The 25,293-nt window shown below is 40.6% G+C and overlaps 3 protein-coding genes across 4 annotated transcripts in view; 2 read left to right on the top strand and 1 right to left on the bottom strand.

Moving 5' to 3' along the window:
- Window positions 1-405: 405 nt before the first annotated feature.
- On the top strand, window positions 406-6,940 carry LOC114566234 (rho GTPase-activating protein 24-like). Its single transcript, XM_028594558.1, has 9 exons — window positions 406-457; window positions 1,691-1,804; window positions 2,499-2,706; window positions 2,807-2,939; window positions 4,082-4,155; window positions 4,688-4,809; window positions 4,884-5,118; window positions 5,591-6,577; window positions 6,700-6,940. The coding sequence occupies exons 1-9, from the start codon at window positions 406-408 to the stop codon at window positions 6,938-6,940; spliced, it is 2,166 nt and encodes a 721-aa protein (XP_028450359.1).
- A 6,048-nt stretch (window positions 6,941-12,988) lies between these two features.
- On the bottom strand, window positions 12,989-22,084 carry LOC114566929 (putative monooxygenase p33MONOX). 2 transcript variants are annotated; one of them, XM_028595784.1, is made up of 8 exons: window positions 21,935-22,084; window positions 20,117-20,182; window positions 18,441-18,616; window positions 17,585-17,699; window positions 15,643-15,770; window positions 15,455-15,558; window positions 15,136-15,293; window positions 12,989-13,553 (listed from the first exon to the last, which is right to left on the bottom strand). In XM_028595784.1, exons 2-8 carry the CDS (start codon window positions 20,139-20,141, stop codon window positions 13,339-13,341), a joined length of 921 nt encoding a protein of 306 aa, XP_028451585.1. In that variant the 5' UTR covers window positions 20,142-20,182; window positions 21,935-22,084; the 3' UTR covers window positions 12,989-13,338. The 2 variants fall into 2 exon arrangements, with proteins under 2 accessions (XP_028451585.1, XP_028451586.1); XM_028595785.1 differs by lacking the exon at window positions 21,935-22,084 and adding an exon at window positions 21,751-21,925.
- Window positions 22,085-23,306: 1,222 nt separating this feature from the next.
- pof1b (POF1B actin binding protein) overlaps window positions 23,307-25,293 on the top strand; it is a 30,783-nt gene continuing 28,796 nt past the window's right edge. The window contains exon 1 of the mRNA XM_028596427.1: window positions 23,307-24,035. Within this exon, the coding sequence (XP_028452228.1) occupies window positions 23,671-24,035 (365 nt within the window). The 5' untranslated portion in view covers window positions 23,307-23,670. The remainder of the gene's footprint in view (window positions 24,036-25,293) is intronic.

The raw sequence follows: 25,293 nt of genomic DNA on the forward strand, positions 1-25,293 counted from the left end.
AGTTCTTCAAAGTAAAGTTAAACATCTACAAAGGACCTCTCAACTAAAAAGACACTATATCCACTTAAATCCATCCAGGAACCTGTTTTTTTTTTTTTTAAAGATTTATCCCCCAAGGAACAACTTTTCATGGCCATACATCTACCAGGATGTTAAAAACAAAGAATTTTTCACAATCTGCCTAAGTCCGATAGCTAAAACTAGGAATCTGGGTGGTAATAGGGGCCCACGACTGAAGCGTGACGAAAGAAAAATCATAAGTGATGCAGTTTTTTTATGGACCGTTGCTGTCTCACCCTCTAAACTTTCACAAGTCAGGTGCAAAAAACGTTCACATCGTTGTGTCTTATTTACGCTGAGCATCTACAACTGTTACCATAGCAACCGAAGCAGGAGCGCTGCAGCATGGGACTCAGCTGCTTCAAGTCCTGGAAACATGACAGTACAGGCCACAAAGGTGAGACACATGCACGCACGCACACACGCACACACGTACAGTACATGCCATCAACATATTGTTTGTTAATCCCTCCAGAACTCTAGCTGTGTGTGACTGTGTGTTGCCCTTCAGTGATAGGCCTATCTGTTAAATGCTGAGTCAGGGTCTTTTATCTGAGGTGAGGTGACTTTGTGTGTGTGTGTGTGTGTGTGTGTGTGTGTGTGTGTGTGTGTGTGTGTGTGTGTGTGTGTGTGTGTGTGTGTGTGTGTGTGTGTGTTTCATACATATATGTAGGACGTGACTTTGAGGAGGACAGAAAGTGGTGCAGGATGGGAGATGGAGAAGAAGATGGGGATAAGTGTGTTAATGAGATGAAGATAGGGATGGGTGGGCAACCGAATGTAGCTTATGTGGTGTGTGTGTGTGTGTGTGTCCTATAATGGTGGCTGATTGTGAAGGTTAATAGAAATTGACATGGGTGGTCCCATGTTGCTTTTTTGTTCTGTGTTAAGATTCATGTCATTTGTAACACCATGTCTTTGGTCGTGGGGTTACTTTCTTAATCTCCATTCAAACAGGATCAAATTTCAGGGGGAGGTGGGTAATCAAATATGACACTGACCTCACATTAAAAAAGACAGCATTTGCTAAAATTATAAAACCCATATACCTGACAAAGTCCTCTAGCACCCATGTGCATTGTGACATTTTAACCATTACCATCATATTTCTTTCTCTTAAACAAGTAGTTTTGTGCCTAAGTCTAACTAAACCTAATATGTGTTTGCGACTGGAATTTGCACTGTATGCCACAGGAAGTTAGCATTTTCTTGCCTTAAACACTAGGGCGCATACTTCGTATACTTTACAGAATTATGGACCCCAAAGAAAACCGTGTAGAAATAAGGCATAAAGGGGAAGTGTGCCAATTTCGCTCCTCAAAGTCTGTTTACATGTGAAACAAAATCTGGTGTTGTGGATAGCCCGCTCCTCATCTCTGTTTGAGGCTATCGGGTCAAAGTTTCATTAGCCACTACTAGCATAACACACTAGCATAAAAAGGTACACTATTACAATAAACCACACAGAAAACTTTTGAATGCACTTGAAGTATACTACATTAGCATTGTGTAATTGTAATTGTCAGCGGTGATTGACTTGCAACTTGGCTTGCATTTTGATTTCGTTATAAAAACTTGAGACTTGACTTGGACAAGCTCCCTAAAAACAGCCCTGTTTGTGTATAAGCAGGTAACAGAGACGTGTTGGCCAGCCCGGGCTCGTATTTCTTCCTCTCCAACAGTGCCGGTCAAGGTGACGAGTGGCTGAAGAGCCTCAACAAGGGGGTCTGGATCCCTTTCACAGGTAAGTACACCTTAGTCTAGCATTGCCAGACCAATCAACACAGCACTGTGGAGTAAGGTTGTGGCCACACCACATATATTGTCTTGGGTGGTGCTAAGCTCCGGACACAGAGATGGAGGCTCTGCAAAATGGTCTCAGGAAGGACCTTGTTTTGGTGGAACACTTGCACCCCTCAAAGTCCACACAATACAGTAACGTGACCTATTTAAATTAGCTGCATGGTTAAACGTAATTTGCTCCTACCAGTGTTTCGCCATGTGTAATCCCCACTAATTGCTCCAGAAATGTTTCAGTTAGATGGTAAATGCTGTATATCATATATATCTTTGTCAATACTTAGAATCATTTCCTGACAGAGCCAAGCAGGCCAAATCTTCTTCAAAACTTGCCATTTTCAGTGTGTAGCTTGCTAGCTCAAAGTTTTTTTTTTGTCATAGCAAAAGGAGTTTGTTTGAGAACAGCAACACAGAGAGCTGGAGGTGAGGGACATCCGTATCCTGGAAATGTACTTCCTTTGATCCAGACTTATATGAAACGCAATATGACAGGCCAGCTACACGTCTCACTCTGCATTCTGGTTTCTTTTTTTTTTTTTTTTTTTTTTTGCAATGTGAACCATTTTTAAAAGACCTTACTTCTTGTTTCTGATTGGATGGTGGAACTTAGCTCTATTAAAAATCTTCCTCTCTTGCAGGGGTCTTTGGTCAGCGTCTGGAGGAGACGGTGTTATATGAGCGACGTTATGGGGTACGTTTAGTTCCTTTAGTGGTGGAGCAGTGTGTGAACTTCATCAGGGAGCGTGGTTTGCATGAAGTGGGCTTGTTTCGCCAGCCGGGACAGGCCAGTCTGGTCAAAGAGCTGCAGGAGGCTTTTGATGCAGGGGAGAGACCTTCCTTCGACAGGTACAATCCCCCAGTTTTTTGTACTGTACTGTTTTCTGATCACTTGTTCTTAAAAAGGTTTTTAAAAGAAGTTATAGCTTGCTGTGTGTTTTGCCTGCAGTAGCACAGACGTCCACACAGTGGCGTCACTGCTGAAGCTCTACCTCAGACAGCTGCCGGAGCCTCTGGTTCCTTACAGACGATACAAGGACTTCTTGCTCTGTGGTCAGAAGCTGTCGAGTGACCGCACACTGGTAACTGCAGCTCAGTCAAACAATTCATAGAGCAGCTTAATACCCCCTGGAAATCTTGTTGTTGCTGATCTCTAGTGGTTTACCTTGGCTCACCTGACTGCTCAACCACAAAGGGCAACAGAACACTGCTCTTGGGATATTTTGAAGTGGGGTTGTATGAGGTACTTTTAAGTGTATTTCCTACAGTAGATGGCGGTCAACACGCCCCCAGTTTGGGGAAGCAGACAAGAGTATTGACACGGAAGCTATGCTGCTTTGGACGAGGGCAGGAGCTAAACATATTTTAGCCACTGAACAAAAGGCTGGTAATACACTGAAGTACCTCATACAACCCAACTTCAAAAAATCTCAAATATCGCTTTAAGTTACTCTAAAAGGTACAGTTATCTATAATTTCAGTATTTCTTACAATTTATTAATGAGGTTGAACAAAAACATTTGCAAAGCCCCCTTTTTTAATAAATAATTTTTTTTATAATTATTTATATTCATGTTTACATGTTTGCTTCTTTAGCTGGTTAATTGCTGCCACTTACATGGCATACAGTAGCATGTCAACTTTCCCCTCCAGTAAATATATAAACAACATTTAGCAGGTTGGCACCAGTTTGCCGTTACGGGCGCAGCCATGCTGGTTGTGGATGTGACAATTTTAGACGAGAAGGAGTGAGATAGGAGCTGCTTACACTCTACGTTACGTTACACACTTTCATTGGCAATCACATCATAGCCACGCCCTAAAACACCCCCGCTTTATCGTTGATTTTAAAATCAACGAGACCATAATTTAAAAAAATCATCATTCTGTGTTGCAGAAGACGTAAAACTAGCGATTGAGACCATAAACTCATTATGAAAATGTTTACTGAGGTAATAAATCAAGTGAGAAGTGGGTCACTTTCTCATAGACTTCTACAGAAACCGACCTCCTTTTGCAACCGCACGTGTCTCCCCCTGCTGGAATTCAGATAGAATGCCGGTTTAAGGCACTTCCGCATTTGCAGCACTTTGCCGAACCGGATGCGTTGTCCATTAATATTATACAGTCTATGGTTGGCACCAATAAAGGAAGAAAAAAAAACGTCCTTTCTTCCTTCTTCCCCCCCATCCTGAATCCCATCCTCTTATTATTCCCCCCTCAGGTTTTGGGGGAGTTGAGGAATCTTCTTCATGAGTTGCCAGTTGCAAACTTCAACCTACTCAACTTTATCTGCCAGTAAGCACCTTGTTATTTAGACTGTCTGTAGCCAGGTTTTCATTAAAGGTGCCCTGCCATACAAAACCGTTTTTACTTCCTTTACTAGGTCCATATGTGTTCCTCCTTTGTCAGCCACTGAAAAGACATAAGCAGAGAAATCAGGCAAATAACAAAAGCTGGTCAGTCTGACATCATATTGCCTGAGCTCATTACTATTCATTAGCTCGCCCAGTTGGGCTGGGTAAAGGATTCTGACAGCCAGTCTCTCATTGGCTAGCTGTTAGCCAATCAGATTCAAACAGCTTAGCTTGTTGAATATTAATGAGAACTGGCAGAAAGAGTCCATGGTAGAACTTCAGACAAAGTAATGAAATATGTGTGGCAGGGCACCTTTAAAGTACTTGTCTTGTTTTGAAAAAAAGCGTTATGTTATATAACGTTAATGGTTAAACTTGATGAGACTTCCTAAAAAAATGGCAGTCTTTTGTTTACGCTTTACATGGGTGGTGGAAATGCATGTTGTTGACTGATTTCAGCATTCAAAATGCAGGTTTCTAAATGAGGTCCAGAGTTTCTCCAGCAGCAACAAGATGAGTGGCCAGAACTTGGCCACTGTGTTTGGGCCAAACATCCTTCGAGCCAAAGCTGAAGACCCACAAAGCATCATGGGAGGTAGACAGCACAATATAACTGATTAATTATTCTTTTTTTTGAAGAATGTCTTAGTGTCTCTACGTGTGTCCTAGGTGCAGTACTGGTCCAGGTGCTGATGTTGGAGCTGATCAGAGAGCATGAGTCTCTGTTTGCCAAATTCCCCCCACTCATCTCCGCCCATCCACCTGGAGGTTCACATGCATCACCAAGTGCTCTGAGGCAGCCTCATCTCCACCCGTCGCCCTGCCTCCGCCAGCTGTCTATGCCTCTCATTGTTGAGCGGTCCAGAGAGCCAGGACAGCCTGGTGCAGACGAACAGAACTCCAGGTGCAACAGACTAACTGTAACAAAGCTTCGCCATCAACCCCACAACAACTGCAACAAAATAATTTCCCTGAGGGGATCAATAAAGTATTCTGATTCTGATTAACATCTCACAGACTCACAGTCTATATGCGTGCTCTGGCAACTAGCAACTTCCAAGTGCCTACAAAACAAAACACAATAGGAAAAACTCGAGAACATCATTCACACAGAGGGAGACAAGTAATAGATCCCCCGGACCTCCTCTTTCCTGGCCTTTTATTCTTTTGTCCTAGACATGCCAAACCAATAACATTTTCTTCCTACTTTCATCCCTTTTCTCACACACATCCATCTTTAATGCTCAATTCTACCTTAAATGATAAAACATTTTATCACATACTGTTGTAATCTTGGTCCTTGCAAGTGCAGTGATTTTAGACGTAAAAAATGGATCATCTTGAAAGTCTAACCTTCCTTTCCCTGCTTTCTGTAGTTGCATCTACTCTGCTGCTGCCAAATCAGACGTATCCTTTGGCCGGAAGAGACTTCTCGGCCATCGCTACACCTCCTCACACCCAGAGAACTGCTTCTACCCCTTGCCCTCCTCCAGTCAGCCCCTTCAGCACCACTCTGACAGACACAATATGGATTATCACCAGTACCACATGGGCCAAGGACCATCCTCTGCAAATGTTCAAGCCTCTACAAACAGCCTCGAGCTACAAGACCAACTGCCAGACAGCTCCAAGCCCAGACCGATGCTCATGGGCTGGGCAAAGGCCTGGCCCGGCCCGACAGAGGCAAGTGCTGGCTTCTGGAGCTCTGGTGCTGCAGAGGAAGAGGGTGCAGTGCCAAGAACAGCCAGCGAGGCCAGCAGTGAGGCTCAGGAGGACAGCAACCTTTCTGCCTATGACAACTTGGACAAAGGGTCTCTACGTCAGAGGATGGAGGACGTCACTGGTGGACATTTTGAAACCAACGATTCAGGAGGCCATATTGGAATGTGTGAAGAGCAGGTAGAGGTAGAGGAGGAAGGGCAGACAAGGGACTCATCCTCTTCATGGTCTTCCTGCGAGGTTCTACCATTGGACGAGAGCAGTGATGCATTGGGAGCGGTTAGTCCGGACATGTCACCAAAGAGACTTAAAAGATTACCTTCAAGTCAGGTAGCAGAAGAGGAAAACAGTGATAATGATGATCATGAAGACAACAATGAAAATGATGAAGACGTTGATGATGATTATAATGAGGATGATGATGATGGTGACAACGTCCACCACCCTAACTCCCCAGCCTCCTGTTCTGTACTCAGTGACAGCCCTCTAAGTACGGGCAGCTCAGAGGTGTTCCTCCCCTCTGGTCCTCCAGACCTCCAGGGGCCTGAGCCTGACTTCCAGCCCAGGGACACTCATTCACTCCTGGCTGAGCTGCGGCAGCAGATGGCCCAGCAGAAGGCTGAGTACCAGGCCAGGATACAGAGGTGAGACACCAGCACAAGGAGGACATGTATACAAGTGGCCTGGTATTTCACAAATGTGACATGTAGCTACTAGTGTTTGTTGTATAAGTGTATGTACTATATGGTATTTGTGTGTATTGCAGGTTGGAGCGCTGTAATGACGTCCTGGAGCGGCAGGTTGCAGTACTGCGGCTCAGTCTGGAGCAGCAGAAGTGTAGCCGAAGCGTAGCCGAGATCAAAATCCACAACATGGAGCAAGCCAAAGCAGACGCTGACCTCCGAAACAACACGCTGCAGAGAGAGATGGAGCTGTTCTTCCAAATGCATGGAGATATCAAAAGAAGAGGAGGGGATGAAGGAGGAAGAGGAGGAGCGAGTCTTTGAATCTGGAAAAAAGATAGATGAATTCTTTGAAGGGTTTGGATCAGTCGGAGGATAAGACAGGGAGAGAGGGGTTGTTGTTGCACAGAGCTTGATGAGAAGGATGGATGGATGGATGAATGAACAGTGAGAAAGAGTGAAAGAAGATCTCAACAGGAGATCCAACTCCTCTAAGTTCAATGTTATTGTCCAATCCAGAAGGCAATCTAAATAAATAAATGTTTGTGTAATTTCACGTTAGCCTCAGGCTGAGTAGCTTAAGTTCACGGTTTCCAGAAGAATGCAAAAAAGTTAAACTTTAAAGAGATAGTTATGGACGTTGGCAAGCTTCTTCACCTGTGAATGTCTGGACTTACCCATCTAGGGGCTGTTGGACTCGTATACTGGAGCAACTGATGGACACTCTAAAACTTACTACACACAAGCCGATAATCGGTCTGGCGAGGTCAGTGACTCAAGTCTGTTCAGTGTGTTCCGTGCTGTTGTCCGTCCAATGGGCCGTCGGCCTTCATTTTGGCCGATTTGACATGTTGAATCGGCGGGGCGGGCAATGCCGGCAGTCGGACTCAAATGACCCATCTGATTGGTAGAGTGCTAACCCGGAAACAAGGAGCGGGATGAGCTTGACTAGAGTCTCTCAAAATCTGACGAAAATCTTTTAAACTAACCTTTGTTGATCTGAAATGAAGACAGATTCAGCAGCTGCACGGCTTATTTCTCGCTTAAAATGATTTCAGAAACAAGTTTCGGTGAACTATTTTAGTACAATATGAGATCGTATTCTGAACAAGCCGCCATGACAGCGACAATACAGATTAGCGCCTGAACAACCAAGATCTAGAAGAGGAAGAAACTAAGAGCTTGTCCTCCAGACTATATTTCAAGATGTCAGAACTGCTCACACTACAAGATGTTTTGTAGTGTCACATTGACATTCACAACTGATCCCATATTTCAAGATTATTCCAGTAAGAGAGAACAGCTACTGGACTGCATGTTGCCAGAATTCAAGGTCAGAGTCCATCAGTCCATGTCCACATAACACATGGAACATTAATGTTGGTCTTTGCCTTTTTTAAAGCCATGTTATGTTGTTTTTGAGTGTTCGCTGCCTCCCGCCTTTTCCCACCCTTGTTTAACTGACAATCTTAGTGGGTACCGTGTCAGACTTGTCTCCAAGAAACTCAACCAAACATCACTGATGTTTACTGTCATAGCGTCTGGGAAAGCACACATCAAGGTCAAGATGCGTCTCGGAACTGCTCGAACTAGACAATCCGTTGTGAGGAGAGAAAGCGTTCATTCCCTTCCGACACAAGTGTTTCAGTCTCTGACCACAATAATGTATCTGGGACAGGAAAAATCATAGCCAAAGTTGTAAATTCTGCATTAAGGCTTTAGAAAACTTAAATAGTTATCTTCCAGAGACAGCAAGATGTAGTTTTTCAGTTCCTACCATAGACTGTATCATCTAAATGGAAAGGACAAACAAGTTTGAATTCCACGTCGGAAATTCAAGCACCATTCGCCACCACCATTTGCCTCATCAAGGCAGCAGACACTGTACTAAACACTAGTCTTTTTCACGTATTTATTAACCCCGAAATACAGACAGTTGTACTAAGTGGTCAGCTAATATAAACTAGAGCACAGGGAAAATTTGTGGAAAATGTCAATGTCTGTGTTTCTTTTGTTTTTCACAACTCAGGACCAACTTCAATGGGAATTCATGACTCACGTCCTGTTGTCCTTGCTCTGATAAATGGAGGGACTTTCTTGGAAAAAAACAACATATCAATCAACCGGTAATACTCGAGCATAACTGGTTTACTTTAGGATACAGATCTGGCTACACACTGTTTTTCACTATAGTAAAAATTATATATTGAGGAACTCAGGAACTAGACTGACTTGCTGTTCAGGAATTGAAACTGCACTCCAACAGAAGCAGGGTGAAGATGTTTTTGTTTTTACATTTTGAGAAGCATTGCAAAGACTGAAAGTGTACCCAGCCCCTGTCAAACATAAAGATACCAGAAGTCTTGTTTACTCTGCATGAAGGTGCTTTTGCAATAAAACACTCTCTACGCTTTACCCAAAAATAAACTCTGATAATAATCAGCAAATCTCTTTCAGTGTATTTGTCAGTTTTGAACATGCATGTGTCCAGTGGGGCTGGCTGACTATAAATTCACAGATTATTTGATTTAATTGGGTATCATTGCTGGTTTACCCGGGATAAGAAATACAATCGGAAAAAAAGATTTGTCCAAATTCTGCGACATCTCCGGATTTGGAGGATAGGACTGACAGGAAGCTCCTCTCTGGCTGATGATGGAGGAGTTATGAATGAGAAGTAACTTTTAAGATTATTCCAACACCACATGAAATGCAGCACACATGCCCCATCTTAAAATGTAAAAAGAAAAGTGAAATATATCCACCCTCTGATTGGGATCTGCTGTAAAATGTGTTCTGCCCACGCTAAACCCTTCCATCAAGTTTCATGAAAATCGGGCCAGTGGTTTTTTTCGTATTCCTGCTGACAGACTAACAAAAACAGACAAACAAACAGAGCCAAAGTTGCTAGTAGCCAAGGAGGACATGAAGGATTAAAAAAGAAATTATGGACTCCTCAGAATAGGAAATAATTTTTCATTCGAGTTTCTGCGTGCGAAAGTCGCCGGACGCCACAATCTTGCGAACGTAGCCATACTGAGAAATCCAGAGACAGTTTTGTGGAGCTGATAGTCTTAATTAGCTTTGTAGCAACTCTTTTGGCAATGGCTTGAATGTAACGGACATTCATTAATATCAAAAAGTTACGCACTAAAGCTTTAAACTTTAAGGGTTCTACTGTGTCAATCTCAGTGGAAGAAGAGTGGAATTAGCGTTCAAGATCTGTTGTAAAAACACAATGAAAAAGGTTTTGGCAAAGAAACACAGAAACGGTATAAATCAAGGAAAATGTCTCTTTATCATCAACTGAAAAAATGTCAAACAGATAAACAGAAACTGTAATTCAGTCAATTTGTACTACAGAGTCACACCACCACACACACAGGAGATACAGATTTGATATTTCAGTCAGATAGAGATTTAAAGGGAACAGCGTCACACTTTAAACACAGAGCACTTGTGAACACAAACTATTAAACATAAACGTTAACGGAGCATACACAGTCGTATTCATTTAATATTTACAGCTGCTGAAAGCAGAGTGTGTTGTCTTCTGTATCCAACACAACATCTGACTGACACAGCAGAGTTACAGGTGGCGATTGACTGGGACATTTTTTACTTCCACTGCTGTGTGTCACATAACACATAGAATCTATTACCAGCAAACAGTCTGCTTCCACTTAATAATAAAAGTGAAAAGATAACAACAACAATCAGCCAGGCGCTACATTTCATTTAACAGATGAATCGCGGCGCTCATTAAGCTCTACAAAGCTCCACACACACACACATGATCTTGCAGAAACCTTGTATAAAAACCCATTTATTAGCAGTAAACTAGTACTGTAGTATTGTAGTATTCAAGACCGGTCTCAAGACAACTTTTTTGAAGGTCTCGTCTCGAGATGGACTGCATTTTTTAAATCAGGATTTTATTTCAAGACCAGTCAAGATCACAACCGCAGTAATATCATTAAATTCCTACACATAAAATTCACCTCTGCAATGATTATTTTATCAGGACATTTCTCATGGTACCCTTATACATCCACACACGTAAAAGAGGCAAATTAAGAGGAACCTTAATTTGCTTTCCGTGGTTGTTTTAGGGAATAAACAATGTGAATCTTTCAGATCAATTGGAGGAGTGCCTATGGTTCGCATGTTCCACATTTTATTTTAAAGTGTGTCTTGCAGTGTGGGACTGGTCTGGTCTTGGTCTAGACTTGGTCTCAACCCCTTGAAGTCTTGGTCTTGATACAGTCTGGAAGTCATGACTTGGTCTTATTTTAGCTGGTCTTTGCTACAACACTAACTTGAATGGTTGACACCTCTCTTAGCAACCAAACCGCTGAAATCCCGCTGCAGTTTCTAGAACAAAACCCTGTACTTCAGTTATTTTCTGGTATTGTTGAGTTTTTTCTCAACATTTCCTTGCACTGAAGACTGCATTTATGTTTAAACGCCAAAAGCAAAAGGGTATCTGTGAAAAGCTCTTCCACTTATTCTGAGTGACAAGGTTTCTGCGGGATGCGGCCGGTGTGCACACCATCTATCTCTTCACTTTACTGCAGCGGTTAAGCACCAAAACTCATCAGAAACACAAACGCTTTATATATTTGACCGTTGGTAGAAAACAGAGGCAGACATGTTAACGGAGCTCACACACTGAAAACTAAAAGGAGGCCTTAAACACTCTTCTTTTTGGTTCTTTTAAGTGTTCCATTTTGATTGAATCCAGCAATCTGAAAACACTGCAACATGTCAGTGTGCCACATGTAGCTCTGATTTTTTACACACACATCTTTTATCTTCTGATCCGTAATAAACCAAAATCTGTTGCTAGAGTAGCATATATTAACAATCTTAATCTATAAATTAAAACATCTATAGAAAGTGGAATGCAAAACAAATGAGTAGAACGTTTCAGTGTTCAATTGTTTTCAGATTGTTTTGCTTTGCTGGTTTGATTCATATTTAACCACACTGAAGGAATTGGTTGACCTATTCTTCCCACCTTGCTTAATGAAATGCACCTTTAGGAAGATAAATGATACGGTTTAAAGACAAAAAGGATGTAAAGACTATCAACACTGAAGAAGAGGAGGTTTTCTCACATTTCGTTGCATCCTGAAGGGCTGTGTAACACGAGAGGTTTGGGGTCAGGTTGGATAATCGAGCATGTGGACTCTACGGTGGGAAGAGTGGGAATAAAGTGCATTTACAGGAGGGTCATTTTAAACCAGGATCACGACCATCTTCACCTTTAGCTGGACAAAGTCCTCAAGATCAGTCAGTCAGTCAGTCTCTCCAGGTAACCTGGACTCGGAAGTTCAAGTTGAATTTATTGGCTTGAGCCCATGTTGATGCCAGCACGCTGCAACTAGATGTAACAGTTAAGAGAGTGTATAAATTTACAGGCAAGCGACACGGTAAACACCTCAAAGCAGTTTCAATGGCAAAGACGGTAACAAGTACAGTGGTGGTCTGAATGTCAGAGCTGCTTGTAAAAAAGGTCCCACGAAATGGCTTGGAGTTTTTGCATGCAAAAAGGACGACAGGACTTTGTCTTTTTCTGCTAAATATGTTTGTCTAACCTGGGGGGGTTTGTTTACAACCTGCCCTGTCGGACTTCTTTTTGGTAATGTTGCCACTATCCCAGATGACAGGGATTACCTTGTTGAGCATTTTCACAAACAGGACAGGCTGTCCTTATTGACTGATCGTACATATGTTGTCGTTAGGCAGTGACGTATAGTGGCTGTTGTAATCATGATGGGAGCAAAGGGGGCAGCCAGGTGATGTGGTATAAAAAAAGGTTTTGTGTAGGAAGGAGGTTGGGGTGGATTGATGGGTCGAATAAACACAAGACATTCACCCGGGAGAGCAGTGCTCGCGTCCTCTGCGAAACCAAAAGTCAACGTTGTTGTTTTAAGTTACGGAAGTTAACATCCATACGGAACAACGTCAAGTTCAATGTCACTATGTTAAATTAGTTATGTACAGAAGGTAACTTATTTTAACCCAAACCATGATCTTTTTTCAGAACTTTTGGGGCCTAAATGTAACAACCACGTAACGATCACGTAGAGCTGGGCGATAAGGAGAAAATCAAATATCACGATATTTTTGACCAAATACCTCGATATCGATACCACCACGATATTGTAGTGTTGACTATTGGTGCCTTCACAAAATATTTACACAATGAGATTTTTGGCAAATAATCATCAGTAATGTGTATATAACTAAGCGGGTAAAGGCAAATAATAGAACAGTTACAACAGTCTGGTAAGTTCAGAAAATGACATCACTTTACTGTATTGCAGCCTTTAAAACCAGGAAAAGACAACACTTATGCCATATTACGATATCCAAAATCTAAGACGATATCCAGTCTCATATCACGATATCAATATAATATCGATATATTGCCCAGCTCTACAATCACGTAACTGTCGCCGTTTCCCAACGTTGAATAGAACGGTCATATTATTGAAAATGTGCGAACCGTTGTGTGAGAATACAGGAATTATATACAAAACTACAAAAATGAGACCCAAGTTGTAATGAAAAAGATTTGCTGACCCCAAAAGTCTACGATGACATCATTGGATGGAAATTTCATCCTAAACCCATAACAACACAGAGACGTTGTCATTTCATGGGACCTTTGGTGTCTGCGTGATGAGCAGCTCTGACAGGTGTGGTGCTTCCGCTCAGAAGCCAGAGGGCGTCAGAACGTTCATGTCTCTGGGTTTGAGCTTGTGTGCTCGCGCTCCCTCCCGTCGACCATCCACTGTGGGAATCTCCATTTTGGGAGGAGCCATTGACTGAGCGGCGGAGTGGTCAGCCAGACGCGTGGCCTGTGACTTCATCACCTCCATGGCGGTTGGCTTCTGGGCACCACGATATGCCTGCAGCGCAAAGCCTCCTGGGAAAAGAGAAAAGAAAATGATTTCTCACATTTTGGCAAAGAAAGTGCACAAGGCTCAAAGGATGTAAATAACAAAAAACAGCTTGCAAGTTGTATATATGTATGTATGTATGTATGTATGAGATTTCTGACTGCATCTATTAATATGTTTTTCCTCCACCATTGATGGTACTGCAGTCTGTAAACCTTCTTTGATGACTGGTGGAAAGATCGGCCTCACGTCAACAGCTTTTTGAAACACTTTTGCCTCAAGCTCTTTTACTTATTACACCTAAGTAAATATTATCTGGTATTACACTTTCCTTTTTATCCATTTCTTTGACAAGTTCTTAAATGACTTTTTACATTACAACATTTCATATTGAAATGATATACTATATAGAGTACACATCCAAACTACTATATGCCAATTCTAGATATTCTGTTATTTCGCTTTCCTCCCACAAACCCACTCTTCAGCTCGGCAGCTATCCCTTTAATGTCTTTGTAAGACTGAAAATTATGGATTAAGAGAGTGAGAGAATTCTCAACTCTGCATATAGAAAGCACATATTGTTTACATTACATCAAACTGGTGACAACGGATACTATCACACAGAAACTGTAGACTGTACAAACTACACTAGGAAAAACCAAAAAATGCATATAAATTACAAAAACTGGGTGGGGGAGAAGGTGAGGGGTGGAGGGAAATGGGGTTGGATTAAACCGTCACTATCCTCTTGGTCTTCTTCATTAATTCTTTAGTTTTGAGTGCATTCTAGTTAGAATAAAGTGTTCCTGCTAATAATGAACATGTGTTCATCTGTTAAACTGGATCACCTGTCTGTAAGTGTAGAGCACCGCAAGGAAAGTTAGTCTGCCACTGTACTGTTGCAGCCTCTATTGTATGTAAATGTCAATATCCAGCCATCTGTGATGGAAGATTAAACTACACAGGTACAACAGGGTTAGTGGGAGTTTCCCTCCACGTTGTGAATAATATCAAGCAGTTATGTAGTTGAAAAATCTAACAACATTTTCAGCCAGCAACTTTTGAAGTTACACATTGGTGTGTCGTCATTCCTTCCATCCACACAACTTATTTTACTTTTTTGTACCTACCTAAAGTCATCCTGGAAAAAAGAATTTGATAGTTTCCAAAACGACTGAATCGTCCCACATGTGAAAATGTAAATGTTGTGTCTCAGCAGCCGTCCGTGCTCTGAATTTAAACATGTCGGATCTGACTTTTAGATCACTGGGATGCAAAAAAAAAAAAAAAAAAAAAAAACTATGCTTCACTGTCACGTCACAAAAGCCAATAAGTGAACAGACTCACACTAAATCAGTGTTTACCGTTAGTCTAAAAGGTCATTTGTTCACCCATTAACCCAAATCCTGTTTCTGTTTATGCCAAACAGAAGGGAGTCTTTGAAGCCTTGAGCTTTTATTGGAGTGTTTAGTAAAAAGAAGAAGAAAAAAAAAAGATGCCATGGGAACTTAGCTGACAACCAATTAACATAATCCTTCAATTTCGGAGTACTTAAAGCTCTTTTTGTCAAGATTCCGTGCTCCGCAGTAGGGCGATGCCGTTTACCTGCGGTGGCAGAGTCTGATCCCAGGTCCGAAGTCGATTTCTGGACGAGCGGCCGAGGCCCGAACACGCTCCACCGTTCGACCGCCATGTCTCCTCCGGCCAGGTCCACACTGCTGTTGGAGGAGCTGACATCTGAACTCGTACTGCCGAACCAGCCCCTACACAAACACACAAACAGTGTGTAAACTTAAACAGGTTATTGATTTTCAGTGTTTATCCCATTTTCTGGTATGAACAGACTCATGAACAGGATTTAGACCACAGGACAGTAGACTCATGGTGTGTGTGTGTGTGTGTGTGTGTGTGTGTCTGTGTGTACCTGCGTTGTTGTCTCGGGGAGCTGTGTGGTGTGTTGGATGGAGTGGACTGGGCGGAGGAGCTCTGTCGCTCTTCTCTGGCCTCCATGCTCTGGATCTGCAGTTTCTAAACAGCGACGACAACAAAAGGCTTCAGTCTTTAGTCAACTGTCGGGCCGTGTTCCGACTGCCATCGGCGTGCGTATCTTACCTGGAGGGATTCAGGCATGCGGTGGTGGTGTCTCGTCTCCTCAGCGGTGAGGCCTTTGTGGGGAGTGTAGCTGGTGTCGGTGAGCCCGGCCCTCTGCTCAAAATTGTATACACTGTCCTGAGTCTGCTCTGAAAGAGAGAGAGAGAAAAAAAAAATTGTTTTGATAGTTCTTTAAAAGTGACACTCTATCTTTAAATATCAAACATTCAAACCCTGTAGATTTACAAGGATTTAACAGGTTAAAAAGGTTTTAATTTTATTATTTTTAGGATTATAATAAAGAGTTCATGTTAGGGCTGGGCGGTATGGAGAAAATCAAATATCACAATATTTTTGACCAAATACCTCGATATCGATACCGCAACGATATTGTAGTGTTGAATAGTGCCTTCACAAAATATTTACACAATGAGATTTTTGACAAATAATCATCAGTAATGTGGATAATGACTAAGCGGGTAAAGGCAAATAATAGAACAGCTAGAACAGTCTGGTAAGTTCAGAAAATTACATCACTTTACTGTAATGCAGCCTGAAAAACCAGGAAAAGACAACACTTATGCCATATATGCAATATTAAATGGCAGCGCACCGTTGTATCTCAATGACCTAGTGAAACCCTATGTGCCTGCTCGAGCCCTGCGTTCTCAGGGGACGGGTCTTCTGAGTGTCCCAAGGGTTAAAAAGAAGACAATTGGGGAACGGGCCTTTTCCTTCCGCGCACCAACATTGTGGAACAGCTTACCTCTGAACATCAGGCAGGCTTGTTCTGTTGAGGTTTTTAAAGCAAAGCTAAAGACCCATCTGTTTACTGTTGTGTATGACACCTAATTTTTAATCTAATGTTTTTCTGAGAGTGTGTGTTATATTTTAGTCATTGGAACTGTTTTTAAACTGCATTTTCTATGTTCTGTACAGCACTTTGACTTGAAAGCGCTTTATAAATAAATGTATTATTATTATTATTATTATTATATTACAATATCCAAAATCTAAAACAATATCCAGTCTCAAATCACGATATCAATATAATATCGATATATTGCCCAGCTCTAGTTCGGGTTGAATAAAAATGTACCAAATATCTACAGAATCTTGTCGAACTGGCTCCTGCAGTGTAAAGCACTTCTTCAGCTTTCTATCTGTATGCTTTAGAGGTCCCAAAATAATGCCTAGGGATGGGTATCATTAGGATTTTAATCGATTCTACAAATCTTTTCAATACACCTTATCGGTTCGTTCTTTATCAATATTCAATACTTGATTGATTATATTTCATTACTAAATAATAGCTTTAAAATATATACAAGTTATTTAAAATAATAAATTCAGAACAGGATTAGAATTTATTTATATTTTAAATATAACTAAATGTATTCGAGCAGCAGTTTTACAACAGCAAAGTCATTATATAAACTTAACAATATCTCACAGGAAACAAATCCAAAATGTCAATAAAATAAAAAAATATTCCTGACATCAAAATACTGAGTGAAGTCTTAAAAGAATGAACTATAAAAGAACCGGTGACACTGAATCTTATCAATACTATAGTAATTTAAACGGTTGCCCCAGGGCCTGTTTTATAGCGGCTTAGGAGTAAGTTAGCTCCCAAGGAGGACATCTATGGATGGTTTTGTTCTGCCTGTTGTCTGAATACAAGAGTATTACTGTACCCTTACCAAGACAGATAGTAAAAAAAAAAAAAAAAAAACATGAATTCATTACTTCCTGGTTAATTAATTACTTGCGTTGACTTGAACAACAAATTTAACAAAATGTTCAATTGTAACTATTCTTCTTCTGTTCTTCAATTATTTTATCCTTTTTTTTTTTTACTTTACTTGTTCATGGCATTATTAATTCTCAGTTTTGCTTAGATAAAGTACATGTGGTCCTTTTTAAATAGAGAATATTATTGGCATTAACAGATGTAACATACTGGTGATGAGAGAATTCATGATGATGGAGGAGGCCTTGGTTTTCACTACAACTGGTGACCTGGAGGGGGCGCTGTCCGTCACTTTAGACCGACTCACTGAACCACTCTCATCCTCCTGGTGGGAGAAAAAAAAAAATAAAAAAAAAATAACACACACCAACATCATCATCATCATCATCATCATCATCATCATCATCATCAGGGCCGGAGCCAACGATTACTTTCTTTGTCGATTAATCTGTTGATTATTTTCTCAATTAATGTTTGGTTTTCCAAAATTTGAGCAAATGGTAAAAATATGTCGATCAGTGTTTCCCAAAGCCCAAGGTGATGTCCTCAAATGTCTTGTTTTTGTCAACAACTCAAAGATATTCAGTCTTAGTTAGTGATGGCCAAATGAAGCATTTTCTTTATTTTCTGAGCCTACTTGATGGCGTTCTCGGTTTTAAGAAAAACATTCAAGGGATGGCAGCTCATTGTGCTTTCAACCCTTTGTTTAACAAAAAGAGCCATCTAGTGGGATCAAAAATTAAAACAATGCTTCACGAAAGCTTCATTTGGCCATCACTAGTCTTAGTTACGGTCACAGAGGAGAGAAGAAACTAGATGTATTCAAATTTAAGGAGCTGGAATCTCAGACATTTTCATAACAAATGACTCAAAACGATTAAAATCAAATAGATCAAAATAGTTAGTGGTTAAGCTAAGCGTTGACAAATAATCAATTAATCTTTGCAGCTCTAATTATCATCATCATCATCTACACACTGCATCACACTTATCCTCTTGATGACAAAACAGGATATTGTAATAGTAAAAGCAGCTGTGTTTGTGTGTGTGTGTGTTTCTTTCTTACCTCAGCTAGTTGGTTAAACTTCCTATCCGGTATGACGGGTCGTCTCCACAGTTTGTTGATGCTGATGTCATGGGGGGGCGTGGACATGGGGGCCTCCAGGTTATCATCGTAGCTGAGGGCTCGTCGGGTCATCCCGACGGGAAGCCTCATCCCGCCCATTCCCGAACCCTCCAAGGCTAAGGACACAAACAACAGGTTTCTCTCTTAACTTCTTGTTACCGACAGCGTATCACTCTGATACGGGTGGCGAGGCAGAGACAAAGTGAAATCATTGTCTCAGAAAGAGGAGAGTCATTAACTGCCTCACCAGTTTCCAGGTTCGTACCCCTTTTGAAGCGTAAACTTCAAGCATTTTCAAGGTATCTAAACCAATCATTTCCGGACTCTCAAAGCCTTAACCATCACACCTAAGTTGTTACTATAAATGCAATTGCGAAAAATAAAGTTTACAGAATTAAACACACGACACCTGAACATTACACCCATATGTGATTTTTAACATGTCATTCCAAATTCATGGACATTAATCTGCTGATACAGCAGACTCCACTTTTCTCAGTCAGCATTTCAAATTCATCCCAAAGCTGTTAAATGGGAAAACTATTTCTTTATGGACCTGGCTTTGTGCAACAGGGCGTTGTCATATTCAAACAGGAAAAGGCCAAACACAAAGTGTTGGCACAAAGCTCAGCGCACTGCACTCTATTGTCTAAAGCGGTGACTTTTAGTCCCAGGAACAACTTTTCAAAGAACTAAAAAGGTTCCTTCAGCCCATTGTTACCTGGGTTTCCACCAAGGTCTAAAGACCTGTGAAGATTAGGCAAATAAGTTATGGCGTTTTTCCATTACATGGTACCTGCTTGCCTTTTTTGGTTTTCCATTTAAAAAAAAAAAAAAAAAAAGACCCCTGGTAGCTGCTAACAGGTACTTTTTTTAGTATCACCTCCGTCGGTTTTGCTACCCAACCCTAATAATAAATGTAAACATTACAAAGGGTATGGATGTAATTTTTTGCACTAGCATAAATATTGGATGTAATTATTGCACAAGAAAAAGATTATACGTAGAAGTATAAATAAATGTTAATTTAGACGCTGGTCTCTGCGGCCAAAACGCAACAAGTTCCTCAAAAAGGTTCCTAGTCCCCGGGGAAAGTTCCTGCGGTTAAAAACGGGCTTCAAATGTTGTTTTATTCCACAGAATTAGGATTTCCCTTCATTGGAACTAAGTGGCCAAAACAGCCCCAGACCAAATTGTCTTTAAATTTAAATCACCTTTATTTATTCAGGAAGGGCCATTTCCAATGACGCCCTAATTACATGCCATATCAAATTACAATTCATATAAAATTGACTGAACATAGTAATTAATAGTATAATATACAGTTGCAATACACAAAACAATTGGAAAATGTTAAACAACTCAAAGTGCACATGTAGGCTAAATGTAGAATACATGGACTCCTAAAAAAGACATTTAAAGTAATTAAATAGAATCAGGCTGTTTAATTTCATTAGAATCTGAAGGTTATTCCATTTATATGGAGCATAATACTCAAATGCAGTTTTGCCTAATTCTGTCCTAACAAACCAAGGAATCACAAGTGTGAGTGCCATAGTGATACAATTTAAAATTCAGGAAGCTTGTTAAATACACACCTTAAGTTAAATACTAACCTGGTAAGTCCCCTGAGCCAGACATGATTTCAGTAAGACAATGAACAAGATCAACCAGGACAGGATCTGGAAAAAAGAACATGGAGGGGTTGTTGCATTATAACATTTAAAGAGGTAATAACCAGAAAACCATAGACCGAAAATCTTCTCTGCAGCAGCAAGACCTATTTTCATTCTGTAATCATCCTTTATATTTTATCAAAAATATCTACATGCCTCAGATTACAGCAGCAATGTAGAAGAGATACAAACAGACAACGTTAAACATTGAAGAACTAAATAACTAAGATACTTATAACATAAAAAAATAGAAACTATACACACATTACACTATAGTTTAATCTGAATTCAGCCTAGCATTTTAGGAATCTTTGCAAACGTAAAAATTATGTTTTGTGAACTTGAACAATGCTTGGTAGCCTATTGTATGCATATGGAATGTTAGACCGACTGACAGGGTTAACAATGTTAAGGCGAAACAAGTAATGAATGAAATTAATCAACTGGAGAAGTATCATAGTGATAGCTCTTAAAATGTACAGTATACCCCACATGTAGGGTCTCCCCTTAAATTATTTTGTTTTAGGTTATTTTCACAAAAAAGTTAAAAAATGCTTTTAGTCGAACAGAGAAAGGGATATTTATACAACGATCGAGAAATAAAAAAAAAAAAGATGGTGTTGACCAGATGCATGACAGAGGGAGGTTATTCTCTGCTATAACCAGCGGATGATGGCAGACGGACTGGATTACATAACTCCTGCAGCAGTAGAAGGGGCGCTGCATCACTGACAACGAACAGAGGTTTACTCCAAAGTAAAAGCTTACATTTGGTCGATACGTTTGTACAATTACAGCTCACTTATTGTCAATTAAATTATGAATAGGCCTATAATGAGAAGCTATGCCTTTCCTCAACAAGATTGTTTCAATAGTTCTTAGCTCATTAAACATTTTATATAATTTCACAAAATTCATAAAAGATCTCTCTCTCACACACACACACACACACACACACACACACACACACACACACACACACACACACACACAATCTGTAAAATACACATACACCATCCTCCCTGAACGGTAGAGACGAGGTTAGGGTTTTGAAACAGATCACAGATGAGGCGAACTAAACAAGCTGCGACCTCTAGGATTCTATAACCCAGTGGTTTGCTTATCTAGTTAGCATTCTAAACTGAATCGTTTAGTACGAATAAAATAAAAAATAAAAACATGTAGAGCAAGTAAATGTAACATAAAAAATAAAAACATGTACAGCAAGTAAATGTAACAAACTCCGCATTCACGACATTCGGCATTTTAAAGTAGCCTATTTTACAATGAGGGTAACAGGTATAACGTAACGTACTGTCTTATGCCTTAGCTACGTGATATGCTATGATATTACATTTAGCACATATCTGAATAACCTAAGTAAATGTATTTCCAAGATTCAGGCTGACCGTTAATATGGCCGTGAGGGAGGCAACAGAGGAGCCAATTTTATGATGTAGCCTACATTTTTACAAAGACAGGTACCGCTTGGTGAATTTTAACTCATCCCGAATTGAAGAATGGCTGCGATAGATTCAGAAAATGTCTGAAGTCGAGGTTTAAAATGTACATACGTCAACCGAGAAGCGTTGATTCGTTCAATTATGTATTTCCAGGGTGCAGTTTGGTGGCTGCTGGTATGGTCGACGCATTCAGCTAGCGGAACCAGTCGGAGCTGGATGAAGGACAAGATGCCACTAAGCTGGCAACTAACAACGGTTGACAACACCGTGCGTCGACTGCCTTGTGCTCTCTCACCGGAGGTAATGGCGTCTTCAGGACGACGACGGAGACATCAGTGACCCACCAATATTGACTGGATCGCGCAGAAAACAACTGAGTCGTCGGATAGCTGTAGCCATTATTGTGTCCGATAAATAAAAGCCGCTTCCTCAATGGAGTGGTACATTACGGTGCTTGTTCTCGCTGCGCATCGCGAGAGTAGAGTTTAAACACACACACACACACACACACACACACACACACACACACACACACACACACACACACACACACACACACACACACACACACACACACACACACACACACACACACACATTTATTCATTAATTTAGCTTCATTGGTTTCATTATACACCTTTTTCACGAGATATTTTTTATTATTTATATATCACAACGAGAAAAGCACAGGTGTACCCTAAATATAGACTAATACAATCATCCAATTCAAAAAGATGTATCCTATAATGGTTCTGGTCGTTGTTATAAACCAGCATGCAACACCAACACCAAAAATAAGCTAAACGTTATTAAACAAATCCTTTTTTTAAATGACTAAATAGAGAAAAAAATGTAATCTTTTTTTTTTTTTAAACCCAGCTCATTATTATGAAATCTTATTTCATCCTGGTTCTTTTCAAAATAGAGTAGGCTATTGCAGCCATGCAATTGTAAACTAGGGAATGAAATTTAAGGGCCAATGTCATTGGGAAAATAAAGAGTAAGAAATAACATGTCATAAGAAAGTATTGGATTATTTAACAATGTATGATTGCATTATATTTGTGTTAATTAAATTGTTCGATTAAATTTTATTTAGGATTATAGTGTCAAATTATAACGTTAACTTCTAGGTCTAGGGTAGACCACACTCTATAATTAGGACCCAACAATTCCCAAGAGCAATTGTTGACTAATAATAATAACAATAGGCTAATAATAGGTTACTAATAATAGGCTACTAATAATAGGCTAATAATAATAATAATAATAATAATAATAATAATAATAATAATAATAATAATAATAATAATAGTAGTAGTAGCAGTGGGCGTCGAGCAGGACGATCATACACTGTACAGCATTATGCACTGTTGGATATAACTGCTATGCACTGAACATATTTTGAGATAGGCATGGTGTTGAAATACTGGCAAATGCATGAATTACTGTGCTGATGGCTGTGACAGTACAATCATGGGTGGCTGTTTTTCTCAATTCAGTTCTTTGCCTACCCCTGACAGCAAATCATGACAATGTAAATTCACATGCAAGCATTTTATTAAAGAATTACCTAGAAACTAATATTTTGGAGCAGTTTAAAGTGTCCGCTCCACCTGCATGTGGGAGGAGCACCTGGAGGACAGAGCAACCAGGTAGGACTTCCTGCTAGCTGTGATCTACATTCTCCTCTGACCCCCCCGCCTCCTCAGCAGTATTTGCATACAGAGAAGCAGAGCACCTCCCTCAGTCTTTCGGTCTTCCTTTCCATGGAATAACTCCTGTAACCGGACTTTCCTCTCCAGTTTGCCCAGCAGAGAAGGAAGTTCAACTGGGGTGGTTAAACTCTCCACCGCTGAAAAACACACCCACGAAAACAACCCGACGAACCAGCGTGGTTTTGTGACTTTAGGCTACTTATTTAAGAATTTGACTTCCAACTTTCTGCGTTTGTTTATTTTTATTTTTTTTCTCTCTCTCGGTTTTTGTGGGGGGTCTACAAGAGCTGATCCACTCCGCCGATCCATCAAGATGTCTGTCCACACGACCCAGAAAAGGACGACGACCTACCGGACCGTGAACGTGGCCTCTCCGGAGCCGGTGACCAGCACGGTGATCTCCTCCGGGTCGGTGTCCCCGATGCCGTACGCGGTGAACGGCAACTATGAGACGATGCGGTACCTGGTCCCGGTGCAGCAGGCCGTGCAGCAGCAGTCCTACATCCCGGTGCAGCAGCAGTCCTACATCCCGGTTCAGCAGCAGCAGCAGCAGGCCTACTACGTGATCCAGCAGCCTAACATGGTGATGCAGCAGCAGATGGTGTCCCCGGTGTACCTGCAGAACATGTCCCACCTGAGCGTCAGCAGCCTGGACTCCGCCGACCTGATGTACCAGCAGCAGAGCACCATCGAGGTGAGCCCCATATGTTCAGCTTCTTCTCCTGATGGAAATGCCTGTTAAACCATTATCATTAGCCTATCTAAGATCTATTAACCTATCTGTGTTTATATACTGTCTGTTTATATATGGGTGTTTATTGTGTAAATATGTCTGTTTTATTACTATTGTTATTATAACTAATTCTATTTTTTCTATTTCTTATAGTTATGTTTATTTTTTTCTCCTATGTCTACTTAATGTGTATTTGTGTTATTCTGATGTATGTAAATCTTTTTCTTTTGAGCTGCTGTAGCACAGGAATGTCCCCAATGTGGGATTACTAAAGTCTATCTTATCTTATCTTCTATCTATTATTATAATGAAGGCTGGAACAAATCTTTCCCCTCTTCAACCCCTTTACCTGCAGGTCAGAGCTCATATTATGTGGTCCGTGAAAGGGTTTAATAAACTTGCATAACAGTGATATTAACAATGGCAAAGAATGTAGTTTAGAGAACAAAAAACAGCATACAAGCTGGTTTGAGTAACCGCCCCCATAAAACTCTGGCAGGCCAGTTGGCTTTCTTAAAATTAATTTTACACTATGCACACCGAAAATCAACCACCTTTTATGCAAAGTTAAAGTATAAAATCAGTACAAAAACATAAGAAAATATTACTTAAAATACTCTTATGTGAAAGGAGCCAACAGACTTTACAGGAGTAATAAAGTAATTTGGGGCCCCTCTAGGCTTCAGGGCAAGCAGCCATTTAGTTGACTTGTGTCTCAGCTATGATTAGAAGTAAGTTGGTCAAGTTGGACGAGGAGCAGTAAAACAAAATTCCGTAGATTCAATTTTTCATGTTTTTATGTCCCTTTTTCTACTTATATATTCAGTTGCTTGGTTTTTACGCATCTGAACTGCATCAGCATGCATTCATACAGTACATTCATAAGCAGCTTGTTTATTGGACAGAGTTTGGTGAGGGGTTGTGAAAGTACAAGACCAGATTCCAGTCTCTGAAACTCTGTTGTGTGGTCTCTTGATAAGAGATAAAAAACACATAAATAAATGAGCTGAATCAGTCCAGACTTGATAGTCTTGCTCAGATTTCATGACTGATTCTTGGTAAATGGGCGAAAGCGTGCACACATAAATCATTAACCGATGATCTCAGTTGGCTGTTTAACGTCTTTGATAGTTTATTGGTTTCGTCAGTCACGATCAGTTTTAGCCGCCAGAGCAGGAAAGAGGTCAACTGTAGGGTGAAAAC

This window comes from Perca flavescens, chromosome 13 (genome assembly GCF_004354835.1).
Source record: "Perca flavescens isolate YP-PL-M2 chromosome 13, PFLA_1.0, whole genome shotgun sequence".
In the NCBI taxonomy this organism is placed as follows: Eukaryota; Metazoa; Chordata; class Actinopteri; order Perciformes; family Percidae; genus Perca; species Perca flavescens.